The sequence below is a fragment of the Coregonus lavaretus genome (assembly GCF_964263955.1).
Source record: "Coregonus lavaretus genome assembly, chromosome: 5".
NCBI classification, from domain to species: Eukaryota; Metazoa; Chordata; class Actinopteri; order Salmoniformes; family Salmonidae; genus Coregonus; species Coregonus lavaretus.
In genome coordinates this window covers 48,467,608-48,487,162 of record NC_139992.1, presented here as the reverse complement: position 1 = coordinate 48,487,162, position 19,555 = coordinate 48,467,608, and the positions used below count along the sequence as shown (strand labels likewise).

The 19,555-nt window shown below is 44.3% G+C and overlaps 1 protein-coding gene across 1 annotated transcript; it reads left to right on the top strand.

Moving 5' to 3' along the window:
• Window positions 1-245: 245 nt before the first annotated feature.
• On the top strand, window positions 246-19,541 carry cracr2ab (calcium release activated channel regulator 2Ab). Its single transcript, XM_084162124.1, has 18 exons — window positions 246-320; window positions 3,453-3,836; window positions 5,234-5,345; window positions 5,774-5,975; window positions 7,415-7,561; window positions 12,087-12,177; window positions 12,404-12,499; window positions 12,794-12,981; window positions 13,173-13,244; window positions 13,347-13,395; window positions 13,504-13,592; window positions 14,037-14,703; window positions 14,969-15,107; window positions 17,243-17,324; window positions 17,542-17,656; window positions 17,790-17,891; window positions 18,794-18,870; window positions 19,225-19,541. The coding sequence occupies exons 2-18, from the start codon at window positions 3,624-3,626 to the stop codon at window positions 19,310-19,312; spliced, it is 2,529 nt and encodes an 842-aa protein (XP_084018250.1). The 5' UTR covers window positions 246-320; window positions 3,453-3,623; the 3' UTR covers window positions 19,313-19,541.
• The last annotated feature ends 14 nt before the right edge of the window (window positions 19,542-19,555 follow it).

Sequence of the window (19,555 nt, the reverse complement as noted above, 5' to 3'; positions counted from 1 at the left end):
CAGATTATGTGCAGTGCGCATGTCTTTTGAAGTCCATGCTGCCCTTCACTATGTCGCTGTCATTCCAATAATACTAATTAGCTGTTGCATGTTGATATTTAATGGGCGCTCCGTCTACCCTACCTAGTGATTATTAGTGAAAACTCGATCCCTAAACCCCCTCGGGCGACTGCCCCATGACATCACATGGTATGCGAATTACTTTTCAAACGGTCGTCTGAGGCAAGAACTTACTAAATAGGAAGTGCGATCAACGCTCTCCATTTTGGTCCATGTTGTAAATTTCAGGGCTAATATCTTTATCTTTTGGAGTTAAAAAGGTAAGTTATAAGTGTTTTTCTTTTGCTTATACGATAATTAATTTAATTGCTTATTTTAGTCAATATAATGCATGAACTTGCCCATGTGAAAATTATTATGGATCATATAGACGTAAGAAATTATACATATTTTCACACCCATCGGTTTTAAATTGTATACATGATGACAAGCACACATTCTAGTTTCGATTTTGTCAGAAAGTGCAACAACCATCTTGCACAAATTATATTCTTGCTTTTTTATTTTGTATTGTTTTTACATTATTAATGCTACTGTTTAAATGTATGTTGCATATGCTCCTTCTAATGATAACTAACCAAACTGACATTTCCTTCTAAATGGGATGCTACATCCTTTCTTGGTCTGGCTACGTGAGTAAAAGGCAGTTGGATATCCTGGTCCCATAGTGGATTACAGTGTTTTGGAATATGATAGGCTACCAACCCGGTCTCAGAGCATTTCGTATTATTCTGTATGTAAATCCGAGACACTCCATTTAGTGTGATATGTTACTTTTCGTATGGTATGTATTCATTTGTGAATAGTGTTACCCACATTAGTCAACACCAACAGAGCATGTCATGTTTTTTTTCTACCTTAACTAAAACTTCTACTGCACAGACCTTCTCATTAGTTCAAGGCTGATACAGTAGGTCTTGATATGGAGCCCATGATGCTGTCGCCCACACCTATTGTTAGCCATTTCAACAGAAGCCCTATCCGCTTAAACCACTTCCTCCCCCTCAATTTGTTGTGGTGAACTGTAGGCCTGCTTTACAATGTAATCAAAAACATAGTGGCTCAGGGTGCAGATTTGCAATAGATTGATAGCAGCACAAGGATGTTACTCTCTTGAGCACAGGCTGAAAACTTTTGTGTTTAGAAGATACAGTAAGCCTACCAACTGCTAATATTCAGAGTTCCCAAACCTGAAGAGAATTGCATTGAGTGGTTTTTATTCACGATGTCTAGACTGTAGTCTATGGTATGCAGGAATTAACATAGTCATGAGGATTGTATGCTTGGGTATTAAGATAAACTGTTATGTTTACATACTTCCCAGCATGTTAGCTAGGTTGAAAGTCTCAGTTTATGAAAAAGGGAATTTATACCCAGAGGACTATGCGCCTGCTGACAAGTGGCTCAAGACCGAATTTTTCTCATCATAGTTGTTACTCAATAGTAACACTAGCTCCTTTCCTGTTATTTTTCACGTAGATAAGAGACTTACATCACAGAAAGAGTTCTGCTTTCATGCATTACTAGCCTACAACACACTACCAACATGATGCACATCTCAAAAGCTGCTTTTAGACAGGCAGCCCAATTCTGATATTTATTTCACTAATTGGTCTTTTGACCAATCAGATGTTTATTTTATTTTTTATTTTTATTTATTTTTATTTCACCTTTATTTAACCAGGTAAGCCAGTTGAGAACAAGTTCTCATTTACAACTGCGACCTGGCCAAGATAAAGCAAAGCAGTGCGATAAAAACAACAACACAGAGTTACATATGGGGTAAAAAAACATAAAGTCAAAAAATACAACAGAAAATATATATACAGTGTGTGCAAATGTAGCAAGTTATGGAGGTAAGGCAATAAATAGGCTATAGTGCAAAATAATTACAATTAGAATTAACACTGGAATGCTAGATGTGGAAGAGATTATGTGCAAATAGAGATACTGGGGTGCAAAAGAGCAAAATAAATAACAATATAGGGATGAGGTAGTTGGGTGGGTTAATTTCAGATGGGCTGTGTACAGGTGCAGTGATCGGTAAGGTGCTCTGACAACTGATGCTTAAAGTTAGTGAGGGAGATAAGAGTCTCCAGCTTCAGAGATTTTTGCAATTTGTTCCAGTCATTGGCAGCAGAGAACTGGAAGGAATGGCGGCCAAAGGAGGTGTTGGCTTTGGGGATGACCAGTGAGATATACCTGCTGGAGCGCAGACTACGGGTGGGTGCTGCTATGGTGACCAATGAGCTAAGATAAGGCGGGGATTTGCCTAGCAGGGATTTATAGATGGCCTGGAGCCAGTGGGTTTGACGACGAACATGTAGTGAGGACCAGCCAACAAGAGCGTACAGGTCACAGTGGTGGGTAGTGTATGGGGCTTTGGAGACAAAATGGATGGCACTGTGATAGACTACATCCAATTTGCTGAGTAGAGTGTTGGAGGCTATTTTGTAAATGACATCGCTGAAGTCAAGGATCGGTAGGATAGTCCGTTTTACGAGGGCATGTTTGGCAGCATGAGTGAAGGAGGCTTTGTTGCGAAATAGGAAGCCGATTCTAGATTTAACTTTGGATTGGAGATGCTTAATGTGAGTCTGGAAGGAGAGTTTACAGTCTAACCAGACACCTAGGTATTTGTAGTTGTCCACATACTCTAGGTCAGACCCGTCGAGAGTAGTGATTCTAGTCGGGTGGGCGGGTGCCAGCAGCGTTCGATTGAAGAGCATGCATTTAGTTTTACTAGTGTTTAAGAGCAGTTGGAGGCTACTGAAGGAGTGTTGTATGGCATTGAAGCTCGTTTGGAGGTTTGTTAACACAGTGTCCAATGAAGGGCCAGATGTATACAAAATGATGTCGTCTGCGTAGAGGTGGATCTGAGAGTCACCAGCAGCAAGAGCGACATCATTGATATACACGGAGAAAAGTGTCGGCCCAAGAATTGAACCCTGTGGCACCCCCATAGAGACTGCCATAGGTCCAGACAACAGGCCCTCCGATTTGACACATTGAACTCTATCTGAGAAGTAGTTGGTGAACCAGGCGAGGCAGTCATTTGAGAAACCAAGGCTATTTAGTCTGCCAATAAGAATGCGGTGGTTGACAGAGTCGAAAGCCTTGGCCAGGTCGATGAAGACGGCTGCACAGTACTGTCTCACATCAGTGAAAAGATCTGCTGTGATTGGTCGAAAAACCAATAAGTGGAAAAAATATCAGAATTGGGCTGCCTGTCCAAACGCAGCCAAACAATGTCTTATGAGAGCGTATAAATCTAAAAAGGAAACATTACATTGTGATGCTCTCTGTATTCATCATGGTCTTCATGTACCCACTTTTCAAACACATCAGATTTCAGGCTATATTCTAATGTCTTTCCTTTTTATTCTTCCCAGGAACCTGGGAACAAGACAAACCATTTACTGAGATATGAACACTACACTGACCATTTACTGAGATATGAAAACTCCTAGACAGTCTCTGTGGCCTCATCACTACTGACTTGTGGTGCCTGGTCTCATCGCTCACCATGACCCCAACCGGCCAGGCCGAGGAGTGAGACAGCCATGTCTGATTCGACCTTGTTCAGAGCCACCAGAATACTCTGCAGAAGTATATCTAGTGACATGCAGGAGTCTGAGGCCAAGGACAGAGGAGGAGCTGTCCCCATGAGGAGGGGTTCTGACTGGGGAAGCATCGCCCTGCTGGATAAGACCAAAGAGTTCTTCCAGACCTGCGATGTGGAGGGCAAAGGCTTCATCACACGCACCGATATGAGGGTTAGAGGAGGGGGTGATGGGGGGCTTGTTTTGCCTCAGTTTTACACTTATAGTTATAGTCTTAGATGTTATGGATATAGATGTCTATCCCACTGATGCAGCCATGCTTAGATAATCATTTTGACTGAGGGACAATAAGTTTGTTGGGAATTATGTCAAAACCCACTGGGCAAAAACTGATTGAATCAATGTTGTTTCCACATTATTTCAACCAAAATATTCAATGTGATGATGTTGAATCAATGTGGAAAACTGATTGGATTTGAAAAAAGTAATCAACGTAAGGGAATTTTGTAATTCTTTCACCTAATGTTTAACCTTAATCCAATGACATGGTGACATTTTTTGTTGAATTCACGTTAGTTGACACTGGAACCAAATGTAAATGGGAAGTCACTGATTGATTCTGAACGGATAGTCAGTCAGACACACACACACACACACACACACACACACACACACACACACACACACACACACACACACACACACACACACACACACACACACATAAACAACTAAAACGAGTTGAAACAAGTTCATTTTATGGGTTAGGGTGATGATGCTGTCTCTCACAAACAATCAATCAGAGTAGGGCCACAACCATAAGATAACCAGAGGACAGTGTGACATGCAGGAAGTGCTTTGGCCAGGGCTCTCCTCTCTACCTCATTGACCATTCAGAGGTTTTCATGTGGAGAACCTCTCCACCCACTCACTGAATCAGCCACTCACTAGCACGGCACCTTTGATCACTGTGTTCAGGAAGACTGGATGGATTTCTATCAGAAATACGTGTGCACACATACACACACACACACACACACACACACACAATTTTTGTATTTCACTCAAGCACTGTTTTGAAATGAACAAGAGCCTGCCTTTGTTGTTGTCTGGGCTTAGAGGGGATAGTGTTTTGTACATTTTAGGGGAAAGGCTTAAAAAGGCAAACAGAAGAATCACCTAGAAAATTGTAATGTTGACATGTGCATTATCTAAGGATAATGTAAAATGTAAATACCTATTAATGAATACGATCATATGGCCTACACCACCTGTTCCAATATTCTCCCGTCCCTTTTTGCAATCGGGTCTAGCATTGACCACACCACTGGCACTGACCAAATGAAAATCCACAATAATGTTGTAAACTCAGTTAATCACTCCTATTTTCTATTCAATGGCATTCTTTTGCATGTTTTCCTTGACACATTTCTATTCAGAGAGGCAGGACAAGGTCAGGGTGACATTTATTACAGCTGTAGTAGACACATTCAATGCTACTGAGCTGAATATCTTTCTCTTTGGAGGGAAGCATGGAATCTTGGGCTTGTGTGGTGTTACATCTTTAGCAGAAGGAACAACCTTATTTCTTGTGTGTGTGCGTTCCACAGAGGCTTCACAGAGAACTACCCCTCACTGCTGAGGAACTGGAGAATGTCTTTGACTCCCTGGATACTGACCAGAACGGCTACCTCACCCTCGAAGTGTTCTCATCAGGATTCAGTGAGTTCCCTGTTTTTCTCTTTATTGCTCTACATTCAATTTCAATTCAATTAAATATGACTTTATTAATCCCCAATTGGCAATCTGCTGTATATCTCATGGTTTACTGTTGGTTCAATAACTTATGTTTTGAGATCAATGTAGTGAGGGACCACATTCAAATGTGACAAAGACAAGGTATAGAATAATGTATCTCCTAGCTGGCAGGGAGTAGATGCTCACCCAGGTAAGGATAGGTTGTAAAGGATAGGTTGTACTCTGTATAAAATGCACTTACAAATCAAACAAACTTAAAAACTTGAGAGTCTCTTTTCACAACTATCGGAAACTTGATAATCGTGAGTGCTGGGCACTTTCAAAAATGTTAACTGATGTTACGACATCTTGCTGGTGATGCTTATGCTTCCTGCATCCTGGTCTGTCCCCAGGTCAGTTCCTGCACGGCCGGAGGATCTCTGTAGCCGAGGACGCAGCACCCGCCCTCCCCACTTCGAGGAAGCCCTCAGACGCCCTATACCAGAGCCAATGGGACGAGAGGTTAACTGGAGGGGGGGAGGATGACGAGGATGACGAGGATAGTCACTTCTGTATGCTGCTGGAGAGCCTAGGGGCCAGCAACGTATTCCAGGAGTGAGTGGAGTTAACCCCACCTCACATTATTACATATTATACAACGGGTGGGTCTAATCCTGGATGCTGATTGGTTTAAACCGTATTCCAGCCAGAGTCTATTCCACAAGTTACCACCGGCTAAATCTATGACGTTGAAATGCCTATTTACTCTGTTCCATCTCAATGCGCACACCACTGTCTCATCAGCCCAGCCAGGCAATTTATAAACTTGATCTCCACTATAAAAATCATCTAGACATTATCTCCCATTTCTTTTAGACTAGCATTTGGTTTTCAGCAGCGGAGATTTCTATAAACCTTGCTGTCTGTCTCTCCAATATTTGCAACATTGTTTCAATATTGAAATTCAATCTCCAGCTGTCCCATGAAAGTGTTGGGATGAGACAGACAGGCAGACAGCTTTTCTCAGCCATTCGAAATCATGAATCAGCTGGCATCATTTTTATGGATATATACAAAGAAATGTCAATAGAAAACAGATCAAATGAAACAAAATACAGCTAGTTTGCAGTCTTTCCAGCTTCAGTTTGAAGTGATTGTGTTAGCTGTGTTGTTGGCTAGCTCCTCTGAACAACAGTCTCCTGATGAGAGAGCACATTTTCTATGCCAGGTGAAATCGTGCATCATTAGCTCATTGTTATGGATGTCTCAAATAAATGTCACTAGAAAACAGCTTAAGCAAATGCAGCTACTTTGCTGTTATTCTGGCTGCACTGTTTGACGTGACTAAGTTAGCCATAGTTGGCTAACTAGCAAGCAACTCGCGTTCATAGATACAGAACAAAAATACTTAACGACTGGGTCGCGTCTCTGGCAACCGAACCGATAGAACGAACAACCAGCCGGCTTGGGTAGCAACCTTAGATTTGTGTCGGGACTATATCTCGTGGAAGGATGAAATGGTATGAATAAATTAATCAAAATGACGTTCATGAAAATATGTCAATCATTATTTGAATATGTTGGTAAGCCGTTGTATAAAGTGATAATGCCCTCGAAGCCGGTGTTTGGAGGATATATTGGCACCGTTTGCTGGCCCTCGACGAACAACACCCATGCCAATATATCCTCCAAACACCAGCTTCTCGGGCATAATCACTTAACTATATTACTATACAATATTACATATTCAACATTACAATATTGTACCTTGTATGTATTCCCCAAATATCTTTGTTTGGGTTGTTGCCTCTACTTGGAAAGTGTGGGGTCGCACTTGCAACTTGCATGTCATGGCTTTAGCTGGTTCATGGTATACAAAACTGTTTGGGGGCCAACTCTCTACGGTTTTGGAACCCTGTGTCTTTACAGTGATTCCAATGGTTTCTGATATTGTGGAGGCCAACCAGTAAGTTGAATGTGACTGGTCCCTGTAGAGCTTTATCAGAACTCTTACCCTCTGTCTCTCTCTGTCTGCCTGTCTCCCTCTCCTCCAGTCCAGGTGAGGTGCGCAGCTTGTGGGCCCAGCTGAGGAGGGACGAGCCTCACCTCTTGTCCAACTTTGAGGAGTTCCTGGCCAGAGTCACCTTCCAGATTAAAGAGGCCAAAGATGAGAGGAGGGAGATGGAGAGTGCCCTCCAGAGGTTGGAGACCACAAATACTACTAACAAATACCTCCTCTCTGTTGTCTCTGCTACTCCCTGGGCCAGTTTCCCAGACACAGATGAAGCCTAGTCCCAGACTGCAAAGCATTGTCATGGGAGAATCTCTTTTAAAAGTGCTTTTTAGTCCAGGACAAGGCTTGATCTGGTGTCTGGGAAACTGTCCCTTTGGCATTTAGGCATGATTATCTGATCAGTATGTGTGATATCTTCACTGTGACTGTTTAGTGGACTGCAACCACAGCCATTCAAACCACAATACAAACAGCTTGCGGCCTTGTAAATGAATGTCCAATATTTCTACGGTTTCTCGATTGCAGCTCGTCATAGTGTGATTATTAGGTTCGAACAGCAGTCATTGATTCAAAGAACTGACGATAGCTTGTTCTGTTCCCACCCATGTGATAGGGCTATGGTCTATGTTGCTATAGAGGTCTGTTCGTGTACCAGATTGTGGTACAAATAACATTTGATTCATCAGAGGATTCTATCCGATCGAAAGGAGTCAATTTAAAACATGAAAGTTGAAAGCACCGAGTAGTTAATAGCTTCAAATGGTTGATATAGGCCTGCAGTGAATGAAGGCAGCGAGGTTCTAGCAAGTCAACTACTCCAGACTAGTTACATATTAGTTGTTGAACCTGCCGGTGACATGTGCCAACATGTGCGTTTATGTTTCTGCCTTGTGGCTGTAGACTGTAGACTGAATCAATGGCACCGGAGGAGATGGCTGCCGTTTTACGGGCTCCTAACCAATTGCGCTATTGTGTGTGTTTTTTGCCGTTATTTGTAACTTATTTTGTACATAATGTTTCTGCCACCGTCTCTTATGATCGAAAATAGTTTCTGGATATCAGGACAGCGATCACTCACCTCGTACTGGACGAAGATTTTTTTTTTTACGAGTCGGACGCAAAGGATTTACTTCAGACACCCGACAAGGCCCACAACCCTGTCATTCGCAGGAGAAAGAGACGGAGATGAGATATCGGGGACGTAGGTCAGGGTGCCTTGTAAGGATCCGACGGCGAGTGGTTATCTGCCTCTACCATCAGTCCTATTAGCCAACGTACAATCATTGGATAGCAAAATAGACAAGCTACGATCACGAGTATCCTACCAACGGGACATGTAATATCTTATGTTTCACCGAGTCGTGGCTGAACGACAACATGGATAACATACAGCTGGCGGGGTTTACGCTGCATTGGCAAGCTAGAACAGCGGCCTCTGGTAAGACAAGGGGTGGCGGTCTGTGTATATTTGTAAGCAACAGCTGGTGCATAAAATCTAATATTAAGGATGTCTCAAGGTTTAGCTCGCCTGAGGTAGAGTATCTCATGATAAGCTGTAGACCACACTATTTACCAAGAGTTTTCATCTATATTTTTTGTAGCTGTCTATTTACCACCACAAACCGATGCTGGCACTAAAACCGCACTCAATGAGCTGGATAAGGCCATAAGCAAACAGGAAAACGCTCATCCAGAGGCAGTGCTCCTAGTGGCCGGGGACTTTAATGCAGGGAAACCTCATTTCTACCAGCATGTTAAATGTGCAACCAGAGGGGGAAAAAAACTCTAGACCACCTTTAGTCCACACAGAGACGCGTACAAAGCTCTCCCTCGCCCTGCATTTGGCAAATCTGACCATAATTCTATCCTCCTGATTCCTGCGAACAAGCAAAAACTAAAGCAGGAAGCACCAGGTGACTCGGTCAATAAAGAAGTGGTCAGATGACACAGATGCTAAGCTACAGCACTGTTTTGCTAGCACAGACTGGAATATGTTCCGGGATTCTTCCGAGGAGTACACCACATCAGTCACTGGCTTCATCAATAAGTGCATCGATGATGTCGTCCCCACAGTGACCGTACGGACATACCCCAACCAGAAGCCTTGGATTACAGACAACATCCGCACTGAGCTAAAGGGTAGAGCTGCCGCTTTCAAGGAGCGGGACTCTAACCCAGACGCTTATAAGAAATCCCGCTATGCCCTCCGACGAACCATCAAACAGGCAAAGCGTCAATACAGGACTAAGATTGAATCGTACTACACCGGCTCTGACGCTCGTCGGATGTGGCAGGGCTTGAAAACTATTACAGACTACAAAGGGAAGCACAGCCGCGAGCTGCCCAGTGACACAAGACATCCAGACGAGCTAAACCACTTCTATGCTCGCTTCGAGGCAAGCAACACTGGCTTTATCTTGACCAGGTCGCAGTTGTAAATGAGAACTTATTCTCAACTGGCTTACCTGGTTAAATAAAGGGGAAATAAAAATAAAATAAAAACACTGAAGCATGCATGAGAGCAACAGCTGTTCCGGATGACTGTGTGATCACGCTCTCCGTAGCCGATGTGAGTAAGACCTTTAAACAGGTCAACAAGGCCAGACGGATTACTAGGACGTGTACTCGGAGCATGCGCTGAACAACTGGCAAGTGTCTTCACTGACATTTTCAACCTGTCCCTGACTGAGTCTGTAATACCAACATGTTTCAAGCAGACCACCATAGTCCCTGTGCCCAAGAACACTAAGGTAACCTGCCTGAATGACTACAGACCCGTAGCACTCACGTCTGTAGCCATGAAGTGCTTTGAAAGGCTGGTCATGGCTCACATCAACACCATTATCCCAGAAACCCTAGACCCACTCCAATTTGCATACCGCCCCAACAGATCCACAGATGATGCAATCTCTATTGCGCTCCACACTGCCCTTTCCCACCTGGACAAAAGGAACACCTACGTACATCACTGGGGCCAAGCTTCCTGCCATCCAGGACCTCTATACCAGGCGGTGTCAGAGGAAGGCCCTAAACATTGTCAAAGACTCCAGCCACAGATTGTTCTCTCTGCGACTGCACGGCAAGCGGTACCGGAGCACCAAGTCTAGGTCCAAAAGGCTTTTAAACAGCTTCTACCCCCAAGCCATAAGACTCCTGAACAGCTAATCAAATGGATACCCGACCTATTTGTATTGTCCCCCCACCCACCCCCTCTTTTACACTGCTGCTACTCTGTTATCTATACATAGTCAGTTTAACTCTACCTACATGTACATATTACCTGGACTAACTTGTACCCCCTGTATATAGCCTCGCTGCTGTTATTTTACTGCTGCTCTTTAATTATTTGTTATTTCTTTTCATTTAACACTTTTCTTAAAACTGAATTGTTGGTTAAGGGCTTGTAAGTAAGCATTTCACTGTAAGGTCTACACCGGTTGTATTGGGTGCATGTGACAAATAGAATTTGATTAGACACGGAGCTCTGTGTGGGTTTACCATAATGCTATATAGAATGTCCCCCTTATCCCTTTCAAATGACCACTAAGCTCAGGGATCAGATTCTCAGAAGGGAAGTTTTGAAAGAAGGGTCCATAACGCATTGATTGCAAGCCTGAGAAATTGGCTGCCATGTAGGCAGAGATTAGATAATGTTTTGTTCTCCCCCGAAACAACGTGTACTATACTACCTTTGACGATAGACAATGAATAGTCGGGTGGGTATTTGTATTGCTGTGGTCCCTGTTGTGTTCTGTAATAGTATGCATTATTCCCATGGTACCGCTTAAGACAACTTGAGTCCTCTTACTAATTGGTTGCTTAATAAGGTGTCAGAATGTTAAAGGAATGCAAATGCCAAGAGCAGAGTTTTTCCATCTGTATGTACACAGACAGTATACTGGTGCGTGTGCACCGGTCTGTGGAGCTACAGATGGAAAAACACTGCTCTTGGCATTTGCATTCCTTTGCAAGTAAATGTCACGTGGTGAAAACAATGTGACCAGTTCTTTGGATCCGGGTTGAGCAGGCAGAGTAAAGTAGAGGCTGACAACAAAAATAATAGTTTTCAAACATTTAGTAAATTAAGGCACGGTTTCACAAGTTCACCTTTTCAGCGTGGCTCATCTCTGGCCCAGGAACACATTCACAAACTATGCAACATACCAAAACCACAGAGGAAACAAAAATCACATCATCCATCCATCCATCCATCCATCCATCCATCCATCCATCCATCCATCCATCCATCCATCCATCCATCCATCCATCCATCCATCCATCATCATCCACTCCACTCACTCACTCACTCACTCACTCACTCACTCACTCACTCACTCACTCACTCACTCACTCACTCACTCACTCACTCACTCACTCACTCACTCACTCACTCACTCACTCACTCACTCACTCACTCACTCACTCACTCACTCCCAGGAACCACCATACTTCTGACCTACATCACCTCCCGTGGGCAGCTGCCTAGAACACAGGAAGAAACAGGGTTTACATACATGCTAACTGTTCTGTTAATTAGTCAATTGTCCAATGAGAATGCTTGATGAATTAACAGGGGCAATTAGTCACACCTGTGAGGCTGTGACATAAACAGAATCAACTATAATATCTCTCAAACCTGGCACTTCCAAACAGTATCTGGGTAAGTAGTTATGTAGTTGTTATTAAATCCATTCTTCCCCATACACATACAGGAAAGCAGCTACACATGACAGTGAGATCCGCCGTCTGTATGAAGAAATGGAGCAACAAATGAAAAGTGAGCAGGAACGGCTGCTCCTCCAGGTACATATAGTTCATTAGTTAATTTAAATGACTTGTGACCCTCTCCCAGACCTGGACTGTGTCTCTTAACACCAAACTCTAAACACAACTGCCAGAACCCTACCTACTGTATACCCTTGAGCAAGGCACTCAATGGACTCAATAAGGTTGTATTGTACTGTATTCCTGTTGTTTAAGTTCTCCTATCCTAATGTGCTGTCCCTGTCTCTCCTCTGGTTTCCTTCAGGACTCGGAGCGTCTCCAGTCTCGTAGTCACGACCTGGAGCACCAGCTGTCCAGTAAGGAGAGAGACCTGGAGCAGCTCTTCCAGAAACAGAGGAGGGTGAGTGACTGAGGTGCCTCCTCTCCTGTAACTCTCCAGGAGGAGGGTTGGCCACCTCTGACCTCCTGCAGGGCTCATCCCCAGCATGATTTCAGTCTTTGTGTGTTTTCAGTGCAGAAAAAGGAGAGAAGACAAAGAAGATATGACTAGAACAGAATAGAACAGAACAGAATACTTTAATATTCCATAAAATTTGCTTTGAAACAAAGCAAGTAGACAAGGAGAGGAAGTAACTTGTCTGTTGAGATGCCCCCCGTCATGACTCCCTAACAATGTTGCCTTTTGACCCCCCAGTTGGAGCTCCAGTGTCGCGACCTGAGCAGTGAGCAGCAGGAGAGCCGGGTGGAGAACGTCAAGCTGAAGATGACCAACGAGGAGCTTAGCAGAGAGCTGGAGAGCACCTGTCAAGAACTGTCCCTGGCCCAGGAACAACTGACCATGCTGCAGGACCAGGCTGCCCGCCTGCACCAGGAGAGAGACATGTGGGTTAATATTACCACTAGATATAATGACCAAAAACAAACACATTCACACTCACTCACCTAGGCATCGCACTTCCACAAACATTCCATCAGTGGCTATAGCATGTCACTCCTAGTACAGGTACTATTCACTAGATTACTGTCTAGGTGTGGTTCAGTGAGCTTTGGTGACTGTGTCTCTCTCTGCTCAGGGAAATGTACAGAGTCACTGAGGGACTACAGAGAGAGAAACAGAGCCTGATGAAACAACTAGATCTTCTCAGGTAAATTACACACACACACACACCTAGGCACAGACGCACGCACACAGTATTCCTGTCATACATGCATTTGACAGTTTATATTGTTTTCTGTTTTCTATCCAGAGAGATGAACAAACATTTAAAAGACGAGCGAGACATATGCTGTGCTGTGGTGAGTTCTCGAATCTTGATGTTTGACTGTTTTCTTTGTGGTGATATTGTGGACATTGACAATTATATTTATTCTATTTCAGTCTATTGTATCCTCTTTGCTCTACAGAACCCCAGGAACTCCCTCAAACAGAAGCAGAAGCAGAGAGCAGGCTTGGTCAATCTGTTTGCAGACACCAGCCAGCAGCCGGTTAAAAGGTGAGGTCATTTCCTTTTAGAAGTGCCCTGAACATAATCAACCAGTCTTGTCATGTGTGACAGGATAATGATTTTATGTCCGTCAGTAACGTGATTTAAATCAACATTGGATTAAAGAGGAGACACGGAGGATGTGAAATCAAAAAAAGTGTTGTTGAGTCCAAAGCACCCAATTGGTCAATTTAATGTAAGGTACTTTACAGTATAAGGAGTGTATTTTCATTATAATATACTAACGATATATTTGAAATGGAGAGGCTGCTGGGCTGCTCATGAAAGTAATAGCAGCACCCAGAATCAATTTGAGTTGCCATTTAATGATAATGGTCTGTAACGAGAGACTAACATGAAAGTGCCTTGGACTCATTTGATACTTGGCAACATGGGACTCAGAAACACTCATTTTGATCCAACATCCTCTGTTTCTTCCTCTTGTCTCCAAAGAGCCTCACTCTTCACCCGGGGTTCCTATGAGTTCCTTGACGCGCTGCCCATAGAACACCTTCAAATCTCTTTTGTCTCCTCCCCATCCTCATCTAGTGAGGACGATATGGACGCCGCTTGTCCAGCACGTTCGCCGAAAACCAACTACGGCCTGGCCAACGGCTACCACGACTCCAACACCTGGTCCCCGACCCAGGTGGCTGATGGGAAGGTGGAGACGGTGGTTGAGGTGGAGGTGCAGGGGGTGAGGGTGAAGGAGAGGATCTCCAAGTTCGAGTCAGAGAAGACCCTCGCCCCCACCCAGGAAGAAAGGGAGAGGGAGAGGCATACAGAGTACCAGAGTAAGCCGGAGGTAGGGGGCGACGGGCTGGACGGTCCCCCAGACGGGTGGCCTCTCCGTCGGGTTATCTCCATTGAGGAGGACCACCTCCCCCACCTGCTTCACGGAGGGCCCCAGCCCCTGCTGCACCAGCTCAGTGAGCAAGACGACGACGAGGAAGAGGAGAAAGAGAAGGAAGATCTGGAGAGTGGTGTCCTCTTCGCCCCTGTTCCTCTACCCGTCCCGGTCACGACAGTGTCCCCCTCCAAACACAGAGGTCGTTTCAGCAAAATCAGAAACGCCCCCTCGTCACCTCGAGGACAGCCTGTCGGCAAGGAGACCCAACATGTGAATAAATCTCTATTCATGTATTGTATTTTAATTCATTTTGTGGATTGACTGAGTTAAAATGAAGTTGACCCCAATCTTGCAAGGGGTGGAAGACCCTGCTGTAGTAGGACTACCTAATAAGATCTGTCGTCATTGCGTTAAGCGTCAAAACTAGAACCCCTCATCTGAGCGATCAACAACATAGCCAAAGAAGCCCTTCAATATGCAATCAATTGAAAATGAATATAATTCTGAATAACTCTTTCTCTGCCTATTCCTCCAGAGGGTGAAGGAGGGGGCGGTGCCTGCCCCTGACCGCCTGTTTAAGGTGGTGCTGGTGGGCAACTCCAGCGTGGGCAAGACTTCCCTGCTGCGCACCTTCTGTGACGGCCGCTTCCACCACTCCACCTCCCCTACTGTGGGTGAGAACCGACAACACAGCAGCACACTTCAACCTCCTGCTCACTACAGCATGCTGCCTCATAACATTACTGTATACCACGGGTGTCACAGGCCTTTGTGTGTGTGTTAATATGGTGGCAGTGGTCGTTTGTGCATTCACTGTGTGTGTGTGTGCACATTCTTATGTGTGTGAGTAACTATCAGAAGATTGAAGGGCAAAGCGGCATCACATGAAAGGGCTCGTAAAGTCACACTCCCTGTCTGTGAACCCCCGGTACACGTTGTACCACCGCAGATTATGTCACATCGAATCAAGTTAATTCTCCTCTTAATCCCCTTGGTTCCCCCTTTATAGGATAGCTTGTTTAATTTCACCGCTTTGATATGAGTGGAACTGTGAAAGACAGTTACCCTAACACCAAGCTTGATGAATAGCTCAACTACCCCCTCTAGTGTTTATTCATGAAATGAAGTAATGCTACAGGATACAGTGAGGGGAAAAAAGTATTTGATCCCCTGCTGATTTTGTACGTTTGCCCACTGACAAAGACATGATCAGTCTAATTTTAATGGTAGGTTTATTTGAACAGTGAGAGACAGAATAACAACAAAAACATCCAGAGAAACGCATGTCAAAAATGTTATAAATTGATTTGCATTTTAATGAGGGAAATAAGTATTTGACCCCTCTGCAAAACATGACTTAGGACTTGGGGCCAAAACCCTTGTTGGCAATCACAGAGGTCAGACGTTCCTTGTAGTTGGCCACCAGGTTTGCACACATCTCAGGAGGGATATTGTTCCACTCCTCTTTGCAGATCTTCTCCAAGTCATAAAGGTTTCAAGCCTGACGTTTGGCAACTCGAACCTTCAGCTCCCTCCACAGATTTTCTATGGGATTAAGGTCTGGAGACTGGCTAGGCCACTCCAGGACCTTAATGTGCTTCTTCTTGAGCCACTCCTTTGTTGCCTTGGCCGTGTGTTTTGGGTCATTGTCATGCTGGAATACCCATCCATGACCCATTTTCAATGCCCTGGCTGAGGGAAGGAGGTTCTCACCCAAAATTTGACAGTACATGGCCCCGTCCATCGTCCCTTTGATGCGGTGAAGTTGTCCTGTCCCCTTAGCAGAAAAACATCCCCAAAGCATAATGTTTCCACCTCCATGTTTGACGGTGGGGATGTTGTTCTTGGGGTCATAGGCAGCATTTCTCTTCCTCCAAACACGGTGAGTTGAGTTGATGCCAACGAGCTCGATTTTGGTCTCATCTTACCACAACACTTTCACCCAGTTCTCCTCTGAATCATTCAGATGTTCATTGGCAAACTTCAGACGGTCTTGTATATGTGCTTTCTTGAGCAGGGGGACCTTGCGGGCGCTGCAGGATTTCAGTCCTTCACGGCGTAGTGTGTTACCAATTGTTTTCTTGGTGACTATGGTCCCAGCTGCCTTGAGATCATTGACAAGATCCTCCCGTGTAGTTCTGGGCTGATTCCTCACCGTTCTCATGATCATTGCAACTCCACGAGGTGAGATCTTGCATGGGGCCCCAGGCTGAGGGAGATTGACAGTTCTTTTGTGTTTCTTCCATTTACAAATAGTCACACCAACTGTTGTCACCTTCTCACCAAGCTGCTTAGCGATGGTCTTGTAGCCCATTCCAGCCTTGTGTAGGTCTACAATCTTGTCCCTGACATCCTTGGAGAGCTCTTTGGTCTTGGCCATGGTGGAGAGTTTGGAATCTGATTGATTGCTTCTGTGGACAGGTGTCTTTTATACAGGTAACAAGCTGAGATTAGGAGCACTCCTTTTAAGAGTGTGCTCCTAATCTTAGCTCGTTACCTGTATAAAAGACACCTGGGAGCCAGAAATCTTTCTGATTGAGAGGGGGTCAAATACTTATTTCCCTCATTAAAATGCAAATCAATTTATAACATTTTTGACATGTGTTTTTCTGGATTTATTTGTTGTTATTCTGTCTCTCACTGTTCAAATAAACCTACCATTAAAATTATAGACTGATCATTTCTTTGTCAGTGGGCAAACGTACAAAATCAGCAGGGGATCAAATACTTTTTTCCCTCACTGTATTATTGCTGTACTGTATATTCCTCTTAGTACCTTAATAACCAGTCTGAGGGCTGTTCCTGATAGGTATTGACTACAGTGTGAAGACTCTAACGTTGGACAACACTCAGGTAGCCATGCAGCTGTGGGACACGGCCGGGCAGGAGAGGTGAGTGGCCATGGACCAGTGAAAATAGTATTGCCAAAACCTCACCAATAGATACCAATAGCTAAGAAACAATGTGTTATTTTTGCCTGGGTGCTAGTCTGAGAATGTGACTTTGATGACGACAAAAAAGCAAAGTTCTCAGGTTGACATTTAGCACTTTGGCAAAATAAACAGGGTTCCATTTTGTCCAGTTGTGACTTTTCTCTGTTGGCTACAGATACCGTAGCATCACCAAGCAGTTCTTCCGTAAGGCGGACGGCGTGGTGGTCATGTACGACGTCACGGTGCTGGACAGCTTCAAGGCCGTGCGACCCTGGTTCATCAACGTCCAGGTCAGATCACCTTAGACATTTGGCCAGGCAGGACATGACAAATAATAATGTCTGTTCAAAACAGTTTATTTCTATCTGACCGTTTTAAGCAGACCCCTAACCTTTCATTGACCCCTGACCTCTGTTTTCCCAGGAAGCTGCGGGAGAGGGCATTCCCATCCTGCTCCTGGGCAACAAGATGGACGCGACGTCTGAGAGGAAGGTACCACTCAAAGATGCAGAGAATCTGGCCAATGTGAGTTCTCCATTTAGGAAATTGAGTTTAGGTAGTCATAAGTGTCATCCTATAGCATGCTATGACATTAATCTCAAGAACTGAACAACCAACACAAAGAGTGAGGGAAATCTGTTCACTGTCTATAAATATGGATGAGACCTCGCATAGCTGTCACTATTGCCATCTGTAGGTCTACAGATGCCATATCCTGCACAGCAGGAAATGCAAACTTGTAGTGTATTCAAGGTTTAAAAAGGCTTCTAAAGTTTGTAATTTCCACGTAAAAATGTCAGACTTGCTAGCAGCATACCACCCTGCATCCTACTGCTGGCTTGCCTCTGTAGTTAAGCAGGGTCGGTCCTGGTCAGTCCCTGGATGTGAGTCCACATGCTGCTGGAAGTGGTGTTGGAGGGCCAGTAGGAGGCACTCTTTCCTCTGGTCTAAAACAAATATCCCAATGCCCCAGGGCAGTGATTGGGGACATTGCCCTGTGTAGAGTGCTGTCTTTCGGATGGGACGTTAAAATGGGTGTCCTGACTCTCTGTGGTCACTAAAGATCCCAGGGCACTTATCGTAAGAGTAGGGGTGTTAACCTGACTAAATTCCCAATCTGGCCCTCGTACCATCATGGCCACCTAATCATCCCCAGCTTCCAATTGGCTCATTCATCCCCCCTCCTCTCCCCTGTAACTATTCCCCAGGTCGTTGCTGTAAATGAGAAGGTGTTGTCAGTCAACTTACCTGGTAAATTAAAATTATGAAAAATATCAACCCCTAAAAAAAATGTCAATTTAATTAGAATCAAAATAATAATTCACATTTCCTGTTGCTGTAGGATTATTTTCCAACCTGGTTCAAATGAACATCCTACAATTGTAGCTAAGTGACAACCAGTGACCTGAGTCTCTTCTCTCCTGTAGGACACCCGTGTGATATTCTACGAGGTCAGTGCTTACACCGGCTACAACGTGACAGAGGCCATGGTCCACCTGGCCAGGTAAGGGAGGAAGAGAGACAACCCCTAGGTATCGAGATCTGAATTAATTGGTATAAGCTATGTTAATGTTCCCACCTCGCCCTCTGATAAATTAGAATAGGAGTTTTGTATGGCTGTCATTCCCATTTTTGAATCCTTTCAAATGAACTCAAATCTCCAGAGGGTAGGGGTTAGGGGTTGATCTCCAGAGGGTAGGGGTTAGGGGTTGATCTCCAGAGGTTAGGGGTTGATCTCCAGAGGGTAGGGGTTAGGGGTTGATCTCCAGAGGGTAGGGGTTGATCTCCAGAGGGTAGGGGTTAGGGTTTGATTTCGGGACTGTGTGTGACATGTCAATGCATCTGTCTGTGTGTCCAGAGTACTGAAAGAGCAGGAGGATCGGGTGAGAGACACTGTTGTCTTACTGGAGGCTCTGCCTATCAAGAAGAAAGCCTGCTGCAAGTAAAGACACTCAGAGAGAGAGAACTCCTGATAACAAGTGAAGGAACTGGATGGATAGTTGATTTAGCTCTAGTCTACATTACAACAATTTTTCAGTTTTGTTATTTGGACCTCCTGACTGTTATGAGTAGAAGAAATGTGTTCTACTGTAGAAGTAATGGTACATTTTGTCAATTACAAAAGAATTTATGTAAATAAGAGCTTGATTAAGTTAATGTTCATTAGTCTGTCACACCATAAGCACAAC